General features: G+C 41.3%; 1 protein-coding gene across 2 annotated transcripts in view; it reads left to right on the top strand.

Moving 5' to 3' along the window:
- Positions 1 to 12,686, top strand: part of grk5l (G protein-coupled receptor kinase 5 like) — a 44,924-nt gene extending 32,238 nt beyond the window's left edge. Inside the window, exons 7-16 of one of the 2 annotated variants that reach the window (XM_048243841.1) lie at positions 1,393 to 1,456; positions 1,615 to 1,755; positions 5,339 to 5,529; positions 7,606 to 7,643; positions 7,735 to 7,824; positions 8,605 to 8,813; positions 9,018 to 9,155; positions 10,330 to 10,467; positions 11,452 to 11,583; positions 12,184 to 12,686. In XM_048243841.1, coding sequence (XP_048099798.1) covers positions 1,393 to 1,456; positions 1,615 to 1,755; positions 5,339 to 5,529; positions 7,606 to 7,643; positions 7,735 to 7,824; positions 8,605 to 8,813; positions 9,018 to 9,155; positions 10,330 to 10,467; positions 11,452 to 11,583; positions 12,184 to 12,267 — 1,225 coding nt within the window. In that variant the 3' untranslated portion in view covers positions 12,268 to 12,686. Of the gene's footprint in view, positions 1 to 1,392; positions 1,457 to 1,614; positions 1,756 to 5,338; positions 5,530 to 7,605; positions 7,644 to 7,734; positions 7,825 to 8,604; positions 8,814 to 9,017; positions 9,156 to 10,329; positions 10,468 to 11,451; positions 11,589 to 12,183 lie in introns of both variants that reach the window. The other variant, XM_048243842.1, reaches the window with a different exon arrangement.
- The last annotated feature ends 6,444 nt before the right edge of the window (positions 12,687 to 19,130 follow it).

Below are 19,130 nucleotides of genomic sequence, written 5' to 3'. Positions count from 1 at the left end.
CCAGTAGGTGGACCACATAGAAGAACAACACTTAAAACCTAGGAAACAAACCTAGACAGAAGAAGACTTGTTTGATTACCATTACGACGATGGAGCAGAGCGCCTGTCCTTAGCTTGCCTGGCTATCAAGTTACGTGAAACACCACGACATGGAGTCAACTTCGACCGATGTAAAGCCACAATCCACAGATACAGATTCTTTAACATTATCTTTAATGTTTACTTTACCATCTATGGTGTAGAACCCAAAGTATTTCAAGACATCACGTTTTAGATGAGTTGGGGACGTAATTGTCTGCTCAGGCCAGCCGGTCTGTGCGTTATCTTCCATTTTCGAAACAGGGTGGCTGCATGAGCTCTGGCTCCAGTCATTATTGTGGCTAGGCTACTGGCTATTATTGGCTTGATTTGGTCATGAGCACTGGATCATAGAGTGCTGGATGGGATGGCAAACAATAAAATAAAAAACAAACTAATCATAGACTGTAGAAATGCGCTACACATGGCACTAAAAACCGAATCGTTTATTTATAGTTCGACTACGGATATTTCACGTTATGTTCGAATAAAAAGTGACAGCCCTACTCCCTGCATAGAGCTGACATGACTTTGGATTAAATGCATCTTTTAAAAATGAGCGTAGCCTAGCACCTATTACTGAACAATGCTGAAATCAAATCGCGAAACCCAGATCCATATAAATGTATCTATTTACAAGGCTCTGGCGAAACCCAGTAACACTTGTTGATCAAGATGCATTCTCGTCTGTTCCGTATATAATGCGTTATCAATAATGATAATAATAATAATAAAAAAGGAATGTAGCCTACCTCTCCCAGGTGCACTCATTATCACCTACACCTGAACAATGCTGAACTCAAATCTCGAAACTCGCCTATCAACACCGGATAATAGCTCTGGCTACCTTCATTCAGTATTCGGCTGCTCGCACATCCCACGTTCTTCTTTTCTTCAGGTGTTTCAGGCTTCTTTGGTGGTTGTGTCCTACTTTCAGGCTTGACGTACCGCCCCCAGTTGGTGGGGCAGAGTATCACAGTTAATCTGTAGTGCAGGCAGCTAACCTTAATGATCTAACGCGCATTCAGGACAACAGAAATTGGAGTATGCTTCGTGTAAGCATCAAAAATGACGCACATCTTCCACACGCGCAAATGTGACTGAGGCGCATATCACAGCCTTACTGTCCATCTGTCTCGATCTCCTGTCTCTTTATTACTTATTGTGTGTTTGTGTGGTCAGTGTCTCCCTCTGTTGTCTAATGAAGTACTGCTGTTTCATCTGTCCTGGAGTTGTAAGAGAGTATGGAGCTAAAAACGTGTGTGTTTCAAGCTAATGCCATTTTAATAATACATCAGTGTTTCTTGTTTATAGGCAATCAATCACTAAAGACACATTTCGACAGTACCGTGTGCTGGGTAAAGGAGGCTTTGGTGAGGTAAGTCCTCATTATTAAAACCAGACTGCGCCCCGTGTGTGTGTGTTTGTACACTGTGTACTCATGTAATAGACTTCAGGGCTGTATATATGATTAGGTATCAATGTGTTTGTTGTAACTCACATTGAGTGTGTGTGTGTGTGTGTGTGTGTGCGCAGGTATGTGCATGTCAGGTGCGAGCCACGGGGAAGATGTATGCCTGCAAGAAGCTGGAGAAGAAGCGGATTAAGAAGAGGAAGGGCGAGTCCATGGCACTCAATGAGAAACAGATCCTGGAGAAAGTCAACAGCAGATTTGTGGTGAGCTGCTTTGCTTGCTGCCTCTTGTCTCCCCACTGTAAATATACACTGAATAAGACATCAAGCAGTGTCTCTGTCTCCCTCCTGCTCCCTCTCTTTTTTTCTCTCTTCCTCTCTCTCTTGCTCCCTCTCTTCCTCTCTCTTTCTCTCTCTCTTTCTCTCTCCCTCTCTCTCCTTCTCTGTGGTGACCTTCTCAAAGTCTGTGGTCAGATTTATTCTTTATCTCAATATATTCTCCTACAGTACTATATCAACACAAGTCTCTTCTGTTCATCTCTCTTCCTGTCTCTCTCTCTTTCTCCGTTTCTCCCCCTCTCTCCCCTGCCGTATTTTTCCGTATGTTTGCCTCCAGGGGTCATGTTAACCCATTTCATGTGCACACATGTGCACAAACAGATACACACGCACACACATACATTCACAGTAATCATACGTATGACACATACTCACACAGTAGACATATGACACATACTCACACAGTGGACATATACACATACTCACACAGTAGACATATGACACATACTCACACAGTAGACATATGACACATACTCACACAGTAGACATATGACACATACTCACACAGTAGACATATGACACATACTCACACAGTAGACATATGACACATACTCACACAGTAGACATATGACACATACTCACACAGTAGACATATGACACATACTCACACAGTAGACATATGACACATACTCACACAGTAGACATATGACACATACTCACACAGTAGACATATGACACATACTCACACAGTAGACATATGACACATACTCACACAGTAGACATATGACACATACTCACACAGTAGACATATGACACATACTCACACAGTAGACATATGACACATACTCACACAGTAGACATATGACACATACTCACACAGTAGACATATGACACATACTCACACAGTAGACATATGACACATACTCACACAGTAGACATATGACACATACTCACACAGTAGACATATGACACATACTCACACAGTAGACATATGACACATACTCACACAGTAGACATATGACACATACTCACACAGTAGACATATGACACATACTCACACAGTAGACATATGACACATACTCACACAGTAGACATATGACACATACTCACACAGTAGACATATGACACATACTCACACAGTAGACATATGACACATACTCACACAGTAGACATATGACACATACTCACACAGTAGACATATGACACATACTCACACAGTAGACATATGACACATACTCACACAGTAGACATATGACACATACTCACACAGTAGACATATGACACATACTCACACAGTAGACATATGACACATACTCACACAGTAGACATATGACACATACTCACACAGTAGACATATGACACATACTCACACAGTAGACATATGACACATACTCACACAGTAGACATATGACACATACTCACACAGTAGACATATGACACATACTCACACAGTAGACATATGACACATACTCACACAGTAGACATATGACACATACTCACACAGTAGACATATGACACATACTCACACAGTAGACATATGACACATACTCACACAGTAGACATATGACACATACTCACACAGTAGACATATGACACATACTCACACAGTAGACATATGACACATACTCACACAGTAGACATATGACACATACTCACACAGTAGACATATGACACATACTCACACAGTAGACATATGACACATACTCACACAGTAGACATATGACACATACTCACACAGTAGACATATGACACATACTCACACAGTAGACATATGACACATACTCACACAGTAGACATATGACACATACTCACACAGTAGACATATGACACATACTCACACAGTAGACATATGACACATACTCACACAGTAGACATATGACACATACTCACACAGTAGACATATGACACATACTCACACAGTAGACATATGACACATACTCACACAGTAGACATATGACACATACTCACACAGTAGACATATGACACATACTCACACAGTAGACATATGACACATACTCACACAGTAGACATATGACACATACTCACACAGTAGACATATGACACATACTCACACAGTAGACATATGACACATACTCACACAGTAGACATATGACACATACTCACACAGTAGACATATGACACATACTCACACAGTAGACATATGACACATACTCACACAGTAGACATATGACACATACTCACACAGTAGACATATGACACATACTCACACAGTAGACATATGACACATACTCACACAGTAGACATATGACACATACTCACACAGTAGACATATGACACATACTCACACAGTAGACATATGACACATACTCACACAGTAGACATATGACACATACTCACACAGTAGACATATGACACATACTCACACAGTAGACATATGACACATACTCACACAGTAGACATATGACACATACTCACACAGTAGACATATGACACATACTCACACAGTAGACATATGACACATACTCACACAGTAGACATATGACACATACTCACACAGTAGACATATGACACATACTCACACAGTAGACATATGACACATACTCACACAGTAGACATATGACACATACTCACACAGTAGACATATGACACATACTCACACAGTAGACATATGACACATACTCACACAGTAGACATATGACACATACTCACACAGTAGACATATGACACATACTCACACAGTAGACATATGACACATACTCACACAGTAGACATATGACACATACTCACACAGTAGACATATGACACATACTCACACAGTAGACATATGACACATACTCACACAGTAGACATATGACACATACTCACACAGTAGACATATGACACATTCTCTCTCTCTCTCTCTCTCTCTCTCTCTCTCTCTCTCTCTCTCTCTCTCTCTCAATCCATCAGTCTATCCTCTATTTACCCGTCGGTGCATCATCTATCTCTGTCTATCTGTCGGTTTGCCCCGTCATGGCTTTCCTGTGCTCTTTGCGTCCCTCTTCCGCATCAAGGTGAATTATTCATAGTAATCTCATCCCCAGTAAAAGCCTAATCAATAACGGCACAGGTGCTCCAACGGCTAATGAGCTCATCTGGCCCTGCGCCCTTCCTGTGTTTGGCCCATTATTTATTTGTTTATTTTAGCAGACAAGGCAATATAGCATACCATTAAGCAGTTGTCTCCACACACACACACACACACACACACACACACACACACACACACATACGGACAGAGGACGACTGACTATACTACAGCCTCTCAATAAAGGTCTATGTCATTCCTTCAACCAGAGCGGCTAAAAAATAGCCGAAATGTCCTGAAATAATCCCAATGCAAATCAGATGTTTGCCCTTCGCTAAAAGTAAATGCACTCTGGTCACCACAACAACGCTCGATCACCACAACACAAGATTTCTTGTGCCATCCAAATGGCATAAAGAGCTGTTCACAGCTCATATAAAGTGTCCTTTATATTTGTTGCTGTTGTTGTTACTGTACTCTATACTGTGATCACTGTTTCTGCATGTGCTGTTGATATTTACCGTGTTTTGTGTTGACCAGGTGAGCTTAGCATATGCCTATGAGACCAAAGATGCGCTGTGCCTGGTGCTGACGATCATGAATGGCGGTGACCTGAAGTTCCACATCTACAACATGGGCACGCCGGGTTTCGACAGAGACCGCGTACAGTTATATGCAGCAGAGATCTGCTGTGGCCTGGTACACCTGCACCGAGAGAACATTGTCTACAGGTGAGGAGGCCACATACACACACATACACACACACACACACACACACACACACACACACACACAACACACACACTTACAGTCATGTACACACACCAGTGTAATGATCTAATACACAGACATGAACATACATATATACATACATACATACAGTTCTCGAAAACATTAAGAGACCACTGCACATCTTTCTGATGTTATCCTACGGTTGCTGAGTGACATTCAAATGAGTTGACGGTCATATTCAAATTTGCAGTGGTCTGTTAATTTTTAATATGATTATGAACTCAATTGGATGTCATTGTGTGCAGTGGTCTCTTAATTTTTTCCAGAGCTGTACATAATAATAATAACAATAATAATATTAATAATAAATAATAATAATAATAATAACATTTATTTATATAGCACTTTTCAAGCACAAAGCACAAAGTGCTCTACAGACAAACAAACAAACAAAACAAAGCAAAAAACAAAACAATAGTAATGATAACAATAATAATAATAATAATAGTAATAATAATAATAAAAATGATAAAATAGTAAACTACCAAACTACAAACACAAACTTAACTCAATATATATAAAAAGAAAATAGAAAAGGTATACAGTATAGTACCCAAGACAAAATAAACAAACAGAAATGATAATAAATTAGCAGAGACATGAGTGGAATCATTCACTATTTAAGGAAAGCAATTTTATATAAGTGGGTCTTTAGACTAGATTTGAAAACAGCCACAGATGGTGCAGATTTGATGTTATAAGGGAGGCTATTCCAAAGCTTGGGTGCTCTAACTGCAAATGATCGGTCACCCCTAGTTGACAGTTTACTTTCTGGAACAACTAAAAGTCCCAGGCTGGAGGATCTGAGGGGCCGAGCTGGACAGTAGGGGGTTAATAAATCTGTTAAATAGTCAGGTGCCAAACCATGTAATGCTTTATAGGTAATAAGGAGGATTTTAAAATCAATCCTAAAACTCACTGGCAACCAGTGAAGATTGGCCAGAACTGGGGTGATGTGTTCCCTAAATTTAGACTTTGTCAAAAGTCTGGCTGCTGAATTCTGAACAGTTTGTAAACGAGAGATGGAATGACTATTTAAACAGGTGAATAAGGCGTTGCAGTAATCAAGTCTAGATGAGACAAATGCATGTATAATTCTCTCTGTGTCCTTTAAAGAAAGCATTGATCTGATTTTGGAAATGTTTCTCAGTTGATAATAACAGGACTGCACAAGGAGTTTTACATGTTGGTCAAATTTTAAATCTGTATCAAATAAAACCCCTAAGTTTCTAGAAGTAGTCTTGTTATTTGAGGCTAAATTTCCAAGAAAAGTCTTAGCTTGATTATAGACTTTGTCAGGGCCAATGAAAAGGACTTCTGTTTTGTCAGAGTTAAGCTGTAGGAAATTCTGAGACATCCAGTCTTTCACATCAGCTATGCAATCCTGCAGTACAGTTAGCTTGTTAAGCATGTTTGGTTTGACTGAGAGGTACAGCTGTGTGTCATCAGCATAGCAGTGAAATGATATGTTATGGGCTTAATTATGTGGCCTAGAGGTAACATATACAGGGAAAACAATATTGGTCCTAAAATTGAACCTTGGGGAACACACAAGTAATAGCTGAGGTAGAGGAAGTAAAATTACCTATTGAAACAAAAAATGTCCTTTTGGATAAATAGGATATGAACCAGTCCAAAGCAGGACCCGTTATGCCAACCCATTCTCTTAGTCTTCTAATTAAAATAGCATGATCAATGGTATCAAAAGCAGCGGTGAGATCCAGCAATACCAAACACATACATACATACATACATACAGACATGCACACATGGTTGCATGGTTACATAGAGACAAACAGGCAAACACAGTAATATATTGTACATGCATTTTTTGTGCATTTTTTATATATATAGATTCATACATTTTTCCGTACTTGCAAAGTGCAACCTACTCTTAGGAAAGACCTTAATGGATGTTTCTCTCTCTCTCTCTCTCTCTCTCTCTCTCTCTCTCTCTCTCTCTCTCTCTCTCTCTCTCTCTCTCTCTTTCCTCCATTTCTTTTCCTTTACTTTAGGGATTTAAAACCAGAGAATATTCTTTTAGATGACAATGGTGAGTACTCATTTGATACAATTCCACTACTGTTGTTATCACCTAATTATTCAGCAGTTACTTTCTAACCATCGGTCTCTGCTCTCTAAAGGCCACCTCAGAATATCTGATTTGGGATTGGCTATCAAGCTGGTGAATGGCGAGCCAATCAGAGGCCGTGTAGGCACTGTGGGATACATGGGTAAGTCAAGCAACTTTTCAGTCATATTTCGGCCTCCATCATGTAGTATTTACATTTCTGTGAAGTACTTCCTGTTTAATAGGTCATGCAGGAAAAGCGAACAGTGCAGGCACTTGCTTGTCAGAGTATTGGTTTCATGGAGTAGAGTCTTGGCATTTCATTGTCTTTGCTATTCTACATCAAGGAAATGCTTATCCTTCAGAGCTGATGCTTGCCTTTCACAGCAAAGTACTTTGCAGACAAACACTCCACGTGATGCATGAATTCTTTCTGTCAAGAATATTATCTATGATCAGACCAGACCAGTCTTATGTCACTGCATTAATACCAAATGTGGGTTAAATTGCTACCATTTCCCACCATATGCATGTGCTGGTTAGCTTATTAGCATTTATGATCCTTTCAGATTGGCAGATGAATGATTCAATTAAATGAACATAAAAATGAGAAATACATACATTCATACATACGTACAGACATTTATAGGTAGCCAGCTAACTATCATTGAGCATCTTTATGGCAGTTGGGATAAAGGAGTTTTTGTATTTATTTAATCTGCAGTTTAGTACTCTAAAGCGTCTACCTGAGGGTAGGAGGGCAAACTCCTCGTACAGGATGTGTGTGGAGTCTTCTACAATTTTCAGTGCCTCCCTGAGGACTGACTTTTCATAGAGTGCCTGCATGTAGCCCTGGTCTGGATGACCTACAATCTTCAGGGCAGTTTTGACCAGACGCCCCAACTTGGACTTTAACTGAACTGTTTGGTCCTTGTCCGTACAGCCCCAGAGGTCATCAACAACGAGAAGTACAGCATGAGCCCGGACTGGTGGGGCCTGGGCTGCCTCATCTATGAGATGACCGCCGGCCGCTCGCCGTTCCGCGCCCGCAAGGAACGGGTGAAGCGCGAGGAGGTGGAGAAGAGGGTGCTGGAGGAGGAGGAGGAGTACAGCGATAAGTTCACCGAGGACACCAAAGCCATCTGCAGGATGGTGAGGCACAGAGCACGTTCATATGCATCCATGCAATTACTGTTGTAGAGACGATTGCCAAAAAAATATACAAACTCACATTACACACACTACACCTATTGACTACCCATGTGCATAATCTTTGAAATATATTTAGGAGTATGGATTACTCATTGAGGTCATGTCTCTCTATCTTTCTCTCTCTCTCTGCTGCTTTGTCTCCAGCTGTTGACCAAAGACCCCAAGCAAAGGTTGGGGTGTCAGTCCGACGGGGGAGCGTCAGTGAAAGCTCACCACTTCTTCAAGTGCATCCACTTTAAGAGGCTGGAGGCCGGCATCGTCGAACCTTCCTTTGTGCCTGATGTGAGTGGTCACTTCAGGCCTCCTTCCTCTCTCTCTCTCTCTCTCTCTCTCTCTCTCTCTCTCTCTCTCTCTCTCTCTCTCTCTCTCTCTCTCTCTCTCTCTCCCTCCTGTATTCCTACTACTGCCTCCACACTTGGATGCTTTTCCATTTAACTCATTCGCATATTTTAAGAGCTTTAATGATTTGGCTGGGAGAAATGCAAGTCTGTGTGCGTTTGCATCTACTGTGTTATGCAAATAAAGCATGAACACTCGCTTAATCAATGGAGGAGTTGTGAACAGCCGTGGGTTCAAAACTTGAGGCTGCCAGGTCAAGTTAAACATAAACAGGTAATTAAATTTCAACAAATGCGGTTTGTTGTGAATAAATCCATTTCCATCAGCCTTAGTCGCATTTTACTCAAGCGACATTAAGCCCCTGTCTAGAAAATCTATTTCTTATTGGACTTATTTAGATTCTCTCACTCAGGATTTCCTATTTCAAAAGTAAAGTTTGCTTTTGAAAAGTTAATGGCATTGGCAACCCAGCTGCATACACATGTGTAAAATTGACCAAGCATGCCCTCTACAGCTGTTTGCTGACAGTTACTGTCCATCAATCTTAAGATGCGCTTAATGGCCACTAATGCAGTAATATATTGTGTTTCTTTAATTTGACCTCTAAAACAGGCCCTTAGATTTACCACCTACTGATGAGTAATCATACCTTACACTTACCAGTCCTGTTCTTTGTCAGAGTTGCCAGACAGTGGTTAATACAGATATAGTGAATAAGTGAGAGGTGGCTGCTTGTGAGTCATGCACAGTCATGGCAGAAACAACCTAACAGTGAACTCTGTAGAGTGCACACCATAGAACCTTTCATAGTTTTATAACAGTCCACTTTACATGAACATTGGTAAAATAGTGGATTGTAAAATATGTAAATAAAGTTAGTTTGTGTGGAAGTTGTGTGGAAAGGCACTAGATCCTGAACTATAAACAAGCAGGTTCTGAAATGAAAGTCAACCTTGTCTGTGGTGAATTCCGATGCAGTTGACTATTGAAATATCAACAGGTAGCGAGTTGTCCTTGCGGAAGTGTGCTGCTTTAATCTCTTATCTGTCACATTGTGTCATTTACCTTGAATAACAACTTGTCTTGTCTTTCTCTTACTCTGTTTCCCTGTTTGTAGCCCAGGGCTGTATACTGTAAAGATGTCCTCGACATTGAGCAGTTCTCCACGGTTAAAGGCGTGAACCTGGACCAAACGGACAATGACTTCTACTCCAAGTTTGCTACTGGCAGTGTGTCCATCCCCTGGCAGAATGAGGTAGGTCAGGATGAATGAGAACAGGACACTTACGCCTGAACTGATGGCTCCAGTCATGTTTAACACTTTGAGTGCCAAAAACGCAATATTGCGTTTTTTGTTCCCATGCGTTGAGTGCCAAAAACACAATATTGCGTTTTTAGTTTTTTTTTTATTACGAAAATAGACACTCTAACACACCTTATATGCGATTTTGGGAACTCTATGATCATGAACTCATGAAATCTGAGCATTTTATCATAACTCGGTTTTTGATGGTTGCCGCTTAGGGTCGAATCAGTGACTCATGCACATCAGGTCAAAACCAGGCCATTTATTTTCGTGGGTTTATCACTAGGTGGTGGTCTCGCTAGGTCAATTCCCGGAAACTTAACTTCACAGGCAACCCTTCTCAGTTGCTGACAGGGATAATGAAAACGTTGAAGAAAAAGATATTGCAGCAGGTGTGTTTTTGCCAGACAACGCTGGATGAGTCCACCTTTCTACTAAGACAATATGACTCTGACCACGACAATCAGGGGAGACCACACGCCAGGTCAAAAACATTAGAAAGAGTGACTGACCATTGTGCTGAGGAGGGAGCTCCAACTCCACCACGGGCCGGGCCGAGCGGAGTGGGTGATGGGCCGAGTCGTGCTTGCAAGAGGGTACGTCCTTGCTAGAGTGCCGAATATGACGGTGATGGTGATGGTGATGGTGAAGTCTCACCTTTCAAACGAGCCATAGTATGTGTCCATAGCTACAACATAGAATACACTGTGGCTCTACAAAAATCGTCAACAGTTATCAAGATTGCTGGCACTCTGGGCCAAAGCTTCCGAAAACAGCGCGGCATTGAAAGTGTTAAGAGAGGAAACTCACTTATCTAAACAACTGTCTTATTTATTTATTTTTGTTATTGATGATACTCCCCCTTCTGTCCCCATATCCGCTTTACCATCCTCATCCCCCCGCCCCTCTCTGTCTCTGTCTTTCTATCTGTAGATGATAGAAACAGAGGTCTTCAGTGACCTGAATGTGTTTGGGCCAGACGGTTCCCGTCCTCCTGACCTGGACTGGAACCAGCCTCCAGAACCTCCCCGCCGCAGGCTACTGGACCGGATCTTCAGGAGACATGTGAGGCACGCGACCCATGCTTCCAGTCACACACACACACACACACACACACACACACACACACATTTGCCCATTTGAAATAACTGTAAGTACCAGTGCTACTCTCTGAGGGCATGTTCATGCCCCCAGAGTGTAGCACTGTAGCTGCCTGGCAGCTCTAGCTGTTGGCTGCAGCAGCTTAATAGGTAGAACCGATTGTTTTCGACAGTACCAACAGTACTCGGTGACCTCGAGAAAACTGAGATCAGTATGAAAAATAGCTGCAATTCTCCTTTAATTAATCAAAACAATGCACTAAGACTGTTAGTAACATTCACAAGTAGGGTATGAGTAACTGTAGAACAGTTTACCAAAGACTTCTGGAAATAGTTTATGTGACCGAGTGCTGCTCTGGCTGCTCATATGAAAGAAATTCATAGACCTCATATATTATAATTACTTGCATGTTAGGATTATGATTTATACAGTATATTTTCAACACACACAGCAATATTAATCAAAGTAATTAGCAAAAGAAAGTTCATACACACACTTTCGCTTAACACACTCTTGTTTTTGTGTGTACCTTTTTCTCTCTCCCCATTTACTTTCTCCCTTCAGCACCCAGAGGTGTCCATCGCCAACATCAGAGTCTCGTCTTCCAGTGTGAACTCTGTGGACTCCATGTCAAACTCTGCCCCCTAGTGGCGGGAGGCCAGAGGAGTGAGACGGAGAGTGTGACAGAGACAGACCGACAGAGAGAGCGAGGCGGAGGACAGAAAGACTGAATTTCAGCAGGCTGTTCTCATCTGTCACTGAGCCGGGGTCCGCCAGAATTCTCCAACCACCCAACCAACCAACCAACTAACTACCATACCAACGGGCTTGGCATTGGCCAGGTGCAGACAGACAGACAGACACAGATATACATGCGTGCGCACACACACAGACCTCGGTTGAACTGTTTTAGAGACGCTTTTCATGAAACAAATAAGATTAAACACAATTTTAGGAAAAAACATTTCAGTACCCAACACCCTCATTCTGCCCTGAATTAACTCGCGCGCACACACACACACACACACACACACACACACACACACACACACACACACACACACACACACACACACACAGAAAGAGAGACACCCACCCACCCACACACACAAACACACACACACACACACTGACAGAGACAAGCCCTCAGGATGCTGGTGGTGTGCCACTGACCTCAAAACAAACAAATATGAAAAAAGAGACCGAAAGTGGACACTGGAGAGGTCTTCTGTCCGCACTGTCCCACAGAACAAGAGGAAAGCGTCGTTATGATTTTTGATCTCTTAAATGTTTTTTTTTAAATGTGTAAACAAATTCAACTCTGTTGTAAAGCCTATGTACACACAGACACACTTCCTCTCTCCTCTCTTCCCTTCGTCTCCTGTTCCCCTTCGTTCTCCCAAGAACTCTCGTGGGCTATTGAGACGAAACAGACAACGCCGCCAACCTCAACCTCAGCCCTAAATGTGCACTGCCTCGCATATTCTCAGGCCAAAGATAGCGTTCCGACAGCATATTAGTCGAGTTTTGCTCCCGTTTGTTTTGGAGGATCCCCATGTTTGTTGGCAGAGAATGAGATGACTTTTGCTTCAGAGAACCAGAAGTTAGAGGCAGTCAGTGAAGGTTTGTTTATTGCTGTTAACCAATCATAGATCGGCTAACTGAAATTGGCAGCTTTAGTTCCTCCAGTCAACAAAGAGGGAGGAAGGGTCACCCCCAATATCTTGAGGGAGATGGTGCATCTGAAGGTAGCCTTTACATTGCCCCCTGTATTGAAGACACTTGATTGGTGAATTATTTGGTGCGGACTTAAAGATAGTGTACACTTAAAACATACTGTACATTTAAAAGATAGTGTACACTGAAAAGATAGTGTGTGTATATACCCTACTGGCATTCCACAGCGCAGTCTTTAATATTGCCATCGGATGCCTCTATTGTAACATAGTGTGCTTTATAGAAGATTCTGTCACTTACATAGTGCCTAAGTACAATACTGACCCCGCATATAGTGCATCAGTGAGTCGCCTGAGACTCAGCAATCCTGTGTTAGGTGTGCTATGAACAGAGGATGAGGAGCACACATGTGATTACTGAAGGCCAAATGGAGACGCAACAGAACACCAGCAATCCATCCATCATGTCAGTAAATAATCTAACTACACTGTCAAACATACAGGAGTGCCCAGATGTAACACAGACGAACTCCAGTCGGGATGAGAGAGAGGCACTGAAATCTCACTGCACATGCAAATTAGAAAACAAAAGAAGCATTGAACTCAAGCACAAGAAAGATAAACAGGAGAAGAGGAGGGAAATCATGTATAGAGAGGAGAGGAGAAAATTAAGGAGGGAGGAATGAAAAAACTGACAGGAAACTTGCAGCATTGCACCCATATTTGAAATAAACTTGAGCTTGTCTCCAACAGTGCCAGAGGAACTCTGCCACATTTCCCTTATGTTAAAAAGTAACTAGACTTGGCTTATGACATTGTTTTGCTGTGATTCCTGGTTCTTTTTACAGCAACAACATTCACTATATCTGCCCTAAGGAGCTCTAAGCACCAGAACACCAATAGGAGCTTGCAGGGGTGACAGGGAGAAAAGATTGGAAGTTCAAGTGCCACACCAATAAACTCAGGACTTCCTGTGTTGAGGGAACTCTATTAGGAACCAACCAACTGTCATGTTCACAAAGACAGCAGAGCTGCACTAGCTATTTACAAGCATTTCTCAATTGTTGCCTCAATGCCAACAGCATTTCATCTACAAATTGTATTGCCTTCGTAAATTTGTAACAGAAATTAGTTTTTCAGGCTGCTTTTGGACCAAGTCAGACATTTCAGGACATTCAGTGCTAGGAAGCTGGTTACTCTTGTGTGCAGCTGACTTCGAGAATAACCTTTTAGAGGGATTAGCGTGCTGAAAGCATTGCAAACATTACATTACATCAGAAGTCATTTGACAATAAGTTACCTTTCCACAGACGCCAAGACCCAATTACCATTGTGGGACAAGGGTCTTTTATATCTGAACACTGTGTAGGCATTGGAAAGTAAACATCCTATTTTGTATATTTAAAAAATTATCTACAGTCTACCATTATATACATACACCATCTGTAGCATCCAGTTTATTTATTATCATAATCTGCACCATATTATTTGGGCACTGTGCTGGTGTTACAGCATTGTATGCGACTTGAAGGGTTCCTCGTCTTTTAAAGTTGGACTGCCGACATAGCAGAGTTCTCGGTTAAAACTACAAATACTTCTGGACCAGTTCCTTATTAGAATGACGGTAAGAAAAATTCAATTTAGTGTTGTTGCTTGTCGTGTACTCCCTGTTTTATAGGTTTTCATCTTCCTTGATGGGTAGTGGGTAGATGACTGAGTTCACAGTGTGTTCAGACATCCTAATGTCAGTCTTGACTGTATTGTCTGTTACTTCTCCATCACCAAAGCCTTCAACAAGTATACCTTCAATCATAAACCTTTGTTCCTTTCTAAAATGTTGACCAGGGGAACATGATTGACTACATAGACATAATGTGATAGATTATTTACAGCAAAGGGAAGTTTCCATCAAATGCTTTGGCCATCATTAAAAGGGATTATTAATATTATTGTCCAAAGCTTTCCTTTTTATGTTAACATTTCCAACAATACAATCATTTGAGAATCAGTGAAGTGCCTCCCTCCAAAAACAATGCAGGCTGTGCCCAGATTAAAGTTTGCACCTTCCGTGTTAAGCATTGTTCATTGTCTTGTTTAGCAACACACACTTACAGTACATACTGTTTCATAGGGTTACATAGGAACTGGTTGTAAGATACTGATTGCATGTGAAAAATCCGATGAGTTCTATATGGTCTGATTAAACGGGGCTGGCCTGAGGAAGTCAACGTGTGGGTCTCATTTCTTTGGACTGAGTTTCCTTGTGCTACTACACGGTATGTGGGCAACATAAATATTAGCAGTGAGTGTTAAATTCATTGTGTTAACTGCTTCAGCTGCATTCATTTTAACATGGTTTTCACATTGTGTTTGAAGATGAAAGAAACCATTTTCAAGCAGTGAAGTGTTTTCAGTGCTTTGAGACATGGACAAGAAATGGAAGAGAAAATGAAAATCAAAATAGTCAGGACAAAAGTATCATGCAAAAGCTACCCAGATGTGCTGAGAATTTTTTTTTGCATAGTTTTCCTTGCCATTTGTCTCAAACAGCGTCTTTGTGTATAAAGTCATGATTTTGATTTGTCATGGTGTAAGTTGACCTGGCTTGCTCTGGCTTGTCATACTTCTCCTTGGAGTCCATATCTCTTATCATAAAATATGCGGACCCACCCATCACAGCCTGTGTATTGACCTTTTGAGCATATAAATCAGGTCAACATGGTATAATTCAAACATTGCAATTAAGTCTTAAGTAATTGAGAAACAAGGCTACATAAAAAATAAAAATAAGAGGAAGTAATTAGTTACAATAAATACACTAAAATACGGAAGCACAGGAACTCAAAGTTACAGAAGTGAACCAAAATCTTATAATACCTTGTTTATAGATTTCAGATATGTGGCATCTAGAGTCCTGTGAAGTTACAACAGGAAAATAAGGTCACTATTGGCCCTCTATTCAGTATTCGTGTCTGTAGGGCTGACCCCAGTCGTGGTCTTCCTCATATAGACTCCTTAAAGACCTAAGCCCCAAACACATGGACTGTATTACAGCTAATCCGATTTCATCACTATAAAAAAAGCCCGCCTCTTTGTAATGTACAGTATATATACACATGTTGTCCAGCTGCATGGGAGTTTGCACTTCTTAGCTAGCCTTATTATCTTCGTATTGGCTGACCTTTTAACGTCTGCTCAGACACAGCAATATGACTGCCTGCTTTCACAAGGCCTACTGGCCTATCAGGCTCAAAAGATCATGTTAATATTTTCAGTGCTATGAATACACTATGACGTGTCCAGAATAACAATTCTAGCTTATATTGGCATGTATTCCCAGGTACTGCAGCAACAATATCAATTTTCATGTTTTTTTGTTTTCACTCGTCAATGCTTCAGTGCATTTTATCGCCAAACATAGTTTAGCTTACCTTTAAGCAGACAGTGCATCATCAATTGTTGCCTACAGTCTGTGTGCACAGACAGGGTCTGAAATCAGTAGGTCAACACACAATTTTTTATAAACCACTTTTTATTCCTAGGCCTATTTCCCCTTATATGTATTAAGCCTTGTCCTGGACTAAAAGAGAACTTTAGAAGAGATTCAGATAGAGCCTTTAATCTAGGACTAGTCAAAATCGGCCCCAGAACTATTGGTGCCATGGGGGGTAGAGAATAAAAACTCTCATCTTTAGAGAACAGCAATTAGGGCAAACGTCCTTGCAAACTGGGAATAAATTACCCTGTGTGGCAGCAGATGGCACATAGGGGTGGCAGGTGAAGGAGACTTTGGTCTGGCATGCGCGCACACACATGCAGTTGCCTACAACTTTGGGCGGAGCCCACAAACCCCCTTCCTGACCTACTTGGCAAGATAATATTTTTGTGCTCTTGAGAATGTCGACCCTATGAGCTTGTCTTTATACCAGTCATTAAAGCAATATTATCCTGAGATTACGAGGGCCACAGGCCAGCCTTAGGAAACAAGGTTGTGAAAACGGGTTTGCTTAACCATAAACCACACCAAGGTGAGGGGATTTAGAAGGAGGACTTGTCTCATAATCCGATGGTGTAAAAGTAATCATAATCTGTGAAAGTTCATGGGATTTGATCAATAGCAGTAAGTAACCTAACAAGGGGGGACACATGCAATTTCTAAATTGGAATCATGTTCATCACACCTGGTTGAATTGAGATGAGAGGGCCTTGGTATTAACCCAGATGAGGGTTGAAATGTCCAGTGCAGTGGGCCACCATGAACGGGGCAGGGAGGGAAACATTCAGACGTGCCTCGGAGACCATCACCACAGATATGACAACTGATTACAGCACATGATGTTGCTGCTGACGTCGGGCCTTGGCTTTCAGAACGGATGTGTCGTTCATGTTGTAGCGTAGCCCACCCACTCACCCACCCTTAACCCTCACTACTCCACCCCACCCACTACTCCACCCCACCCACCCAATTCATCTTGTTGCGTTTTGTGTCCACTCTGGTGTCTACGGGGCTCCCGTAACACAGTAGAGATCGCTACTCCTGTAGGTGTGGGTGCGCTCGTCTTCAGACTGTGAGGATTTCACAGGGTAAAAGAGGAGGTATGCGTTTTGTGACTACTCTGGTGTCCAAAGGGATTCCCTTTAACACAGTTGAGATCGCTACTCCTGTTGGTGTTCGTCTTCGGACTGTGATGATATCACAGGGCAAAAGAGGAAGTATCTTTCAGTGTGTGTGTATGATGCGAGGGCCCCTTTTCGACGGGTTTAGGATGTATGAGAGGATTGACTTGATTGAGAGGCTCTCCCTATCTGAATCAAATTCCCTAATTTGGGGTTAAGGGGCTAAGGAAAATAGACCACTTCAGAGTCTCTCTCTATCTCTTAGTCGCTGTTCCCTATTCCCTTCGACTCGTACTTCAAAATGTGGTTAACTTCACTAAGAGGAAGAAATTCAGAGCTGTAATTTGCCAGAGTTGTTTGTCATCAAAATCTGAGAGAGGTTAAAAAATCACTACTGTCTAGATCTGAGGGAAAATCAACTACCCTATTATTTCGGGAGTTTTGTCAAATTGAAATTAAAGCTCTTTTTAATGACAGTTCTTGTAACATATAAGAACTTCAATTGACCACAACGGAACTATAACAATTTAGATTCTATCCCTAAATACACTTGTATTTATCAGCGGTGTTGGGTGTAATGCATTAAAAAAGTAATGTAATTACAGTAATGCATTGCTTTTTGCTGTAATGCAGTAATGTAAGGCATTACCAATACAATTTCAGTAATATTTTACTCGGTACAATTCTCAGTAACTGAAGTTACTTTGCTTTTTAATCCAAAATTGAGAAATGCTCAATTGGCACCAGAGAAGATTTTCCAAGAATTAAAAAAAGTCATCTATGCTGGTCCTGGAATTTGATTGCCTTGTTTAGATGACTGTAGAAAGGGAATTTGAGTTATCTTTGCCATTCATGCAACAGATCTAACATGGTTAGGCTATACTTCTCATTTCAAGCAGTGAGAATAACTAAAATGTTGCTTTTACAGACAAAGATCGTAGCCATTATTCTCAAACTATTTGCATTTAAGTCTACACCACTGTAAGTGGAAGGAAAGGCAACCAGCAATGATGAGAACCATTTAAAGTCAACATACAATTTCACTATGGCTATATTTTACTATATTAAGTTGTGAGGGACCTTTGGCCTTTGGGGCCTACATTGTCCCATAAGCCATAACTGCAACCATTATATTGTTCTTTTGTTAGCCTTAAGCCTAGCTCAGTCATTATGCCATACCACATCACCTCCTGCCGTGTAATGAGCTGCATTGAACAC

Source organism: Alosa alosa, chromosome 5 (genome assembly GCF_017589495.1).
Source record: "Alosa alosa isolate M-15738 ecotype Scorff River chromosome 5, AALO_Geno_1.1, whole genome shotgun sequence".
Classification (NCBI taxonomy): Eukaryota; Metazoa; Chordata; class Actinopteri; order Clupeiformes; family Clupeidae; genus Alosa; species Alosa alosa.
This window is presented reverse-complemented; position numbering and strand designations above follow the sequence as displayed.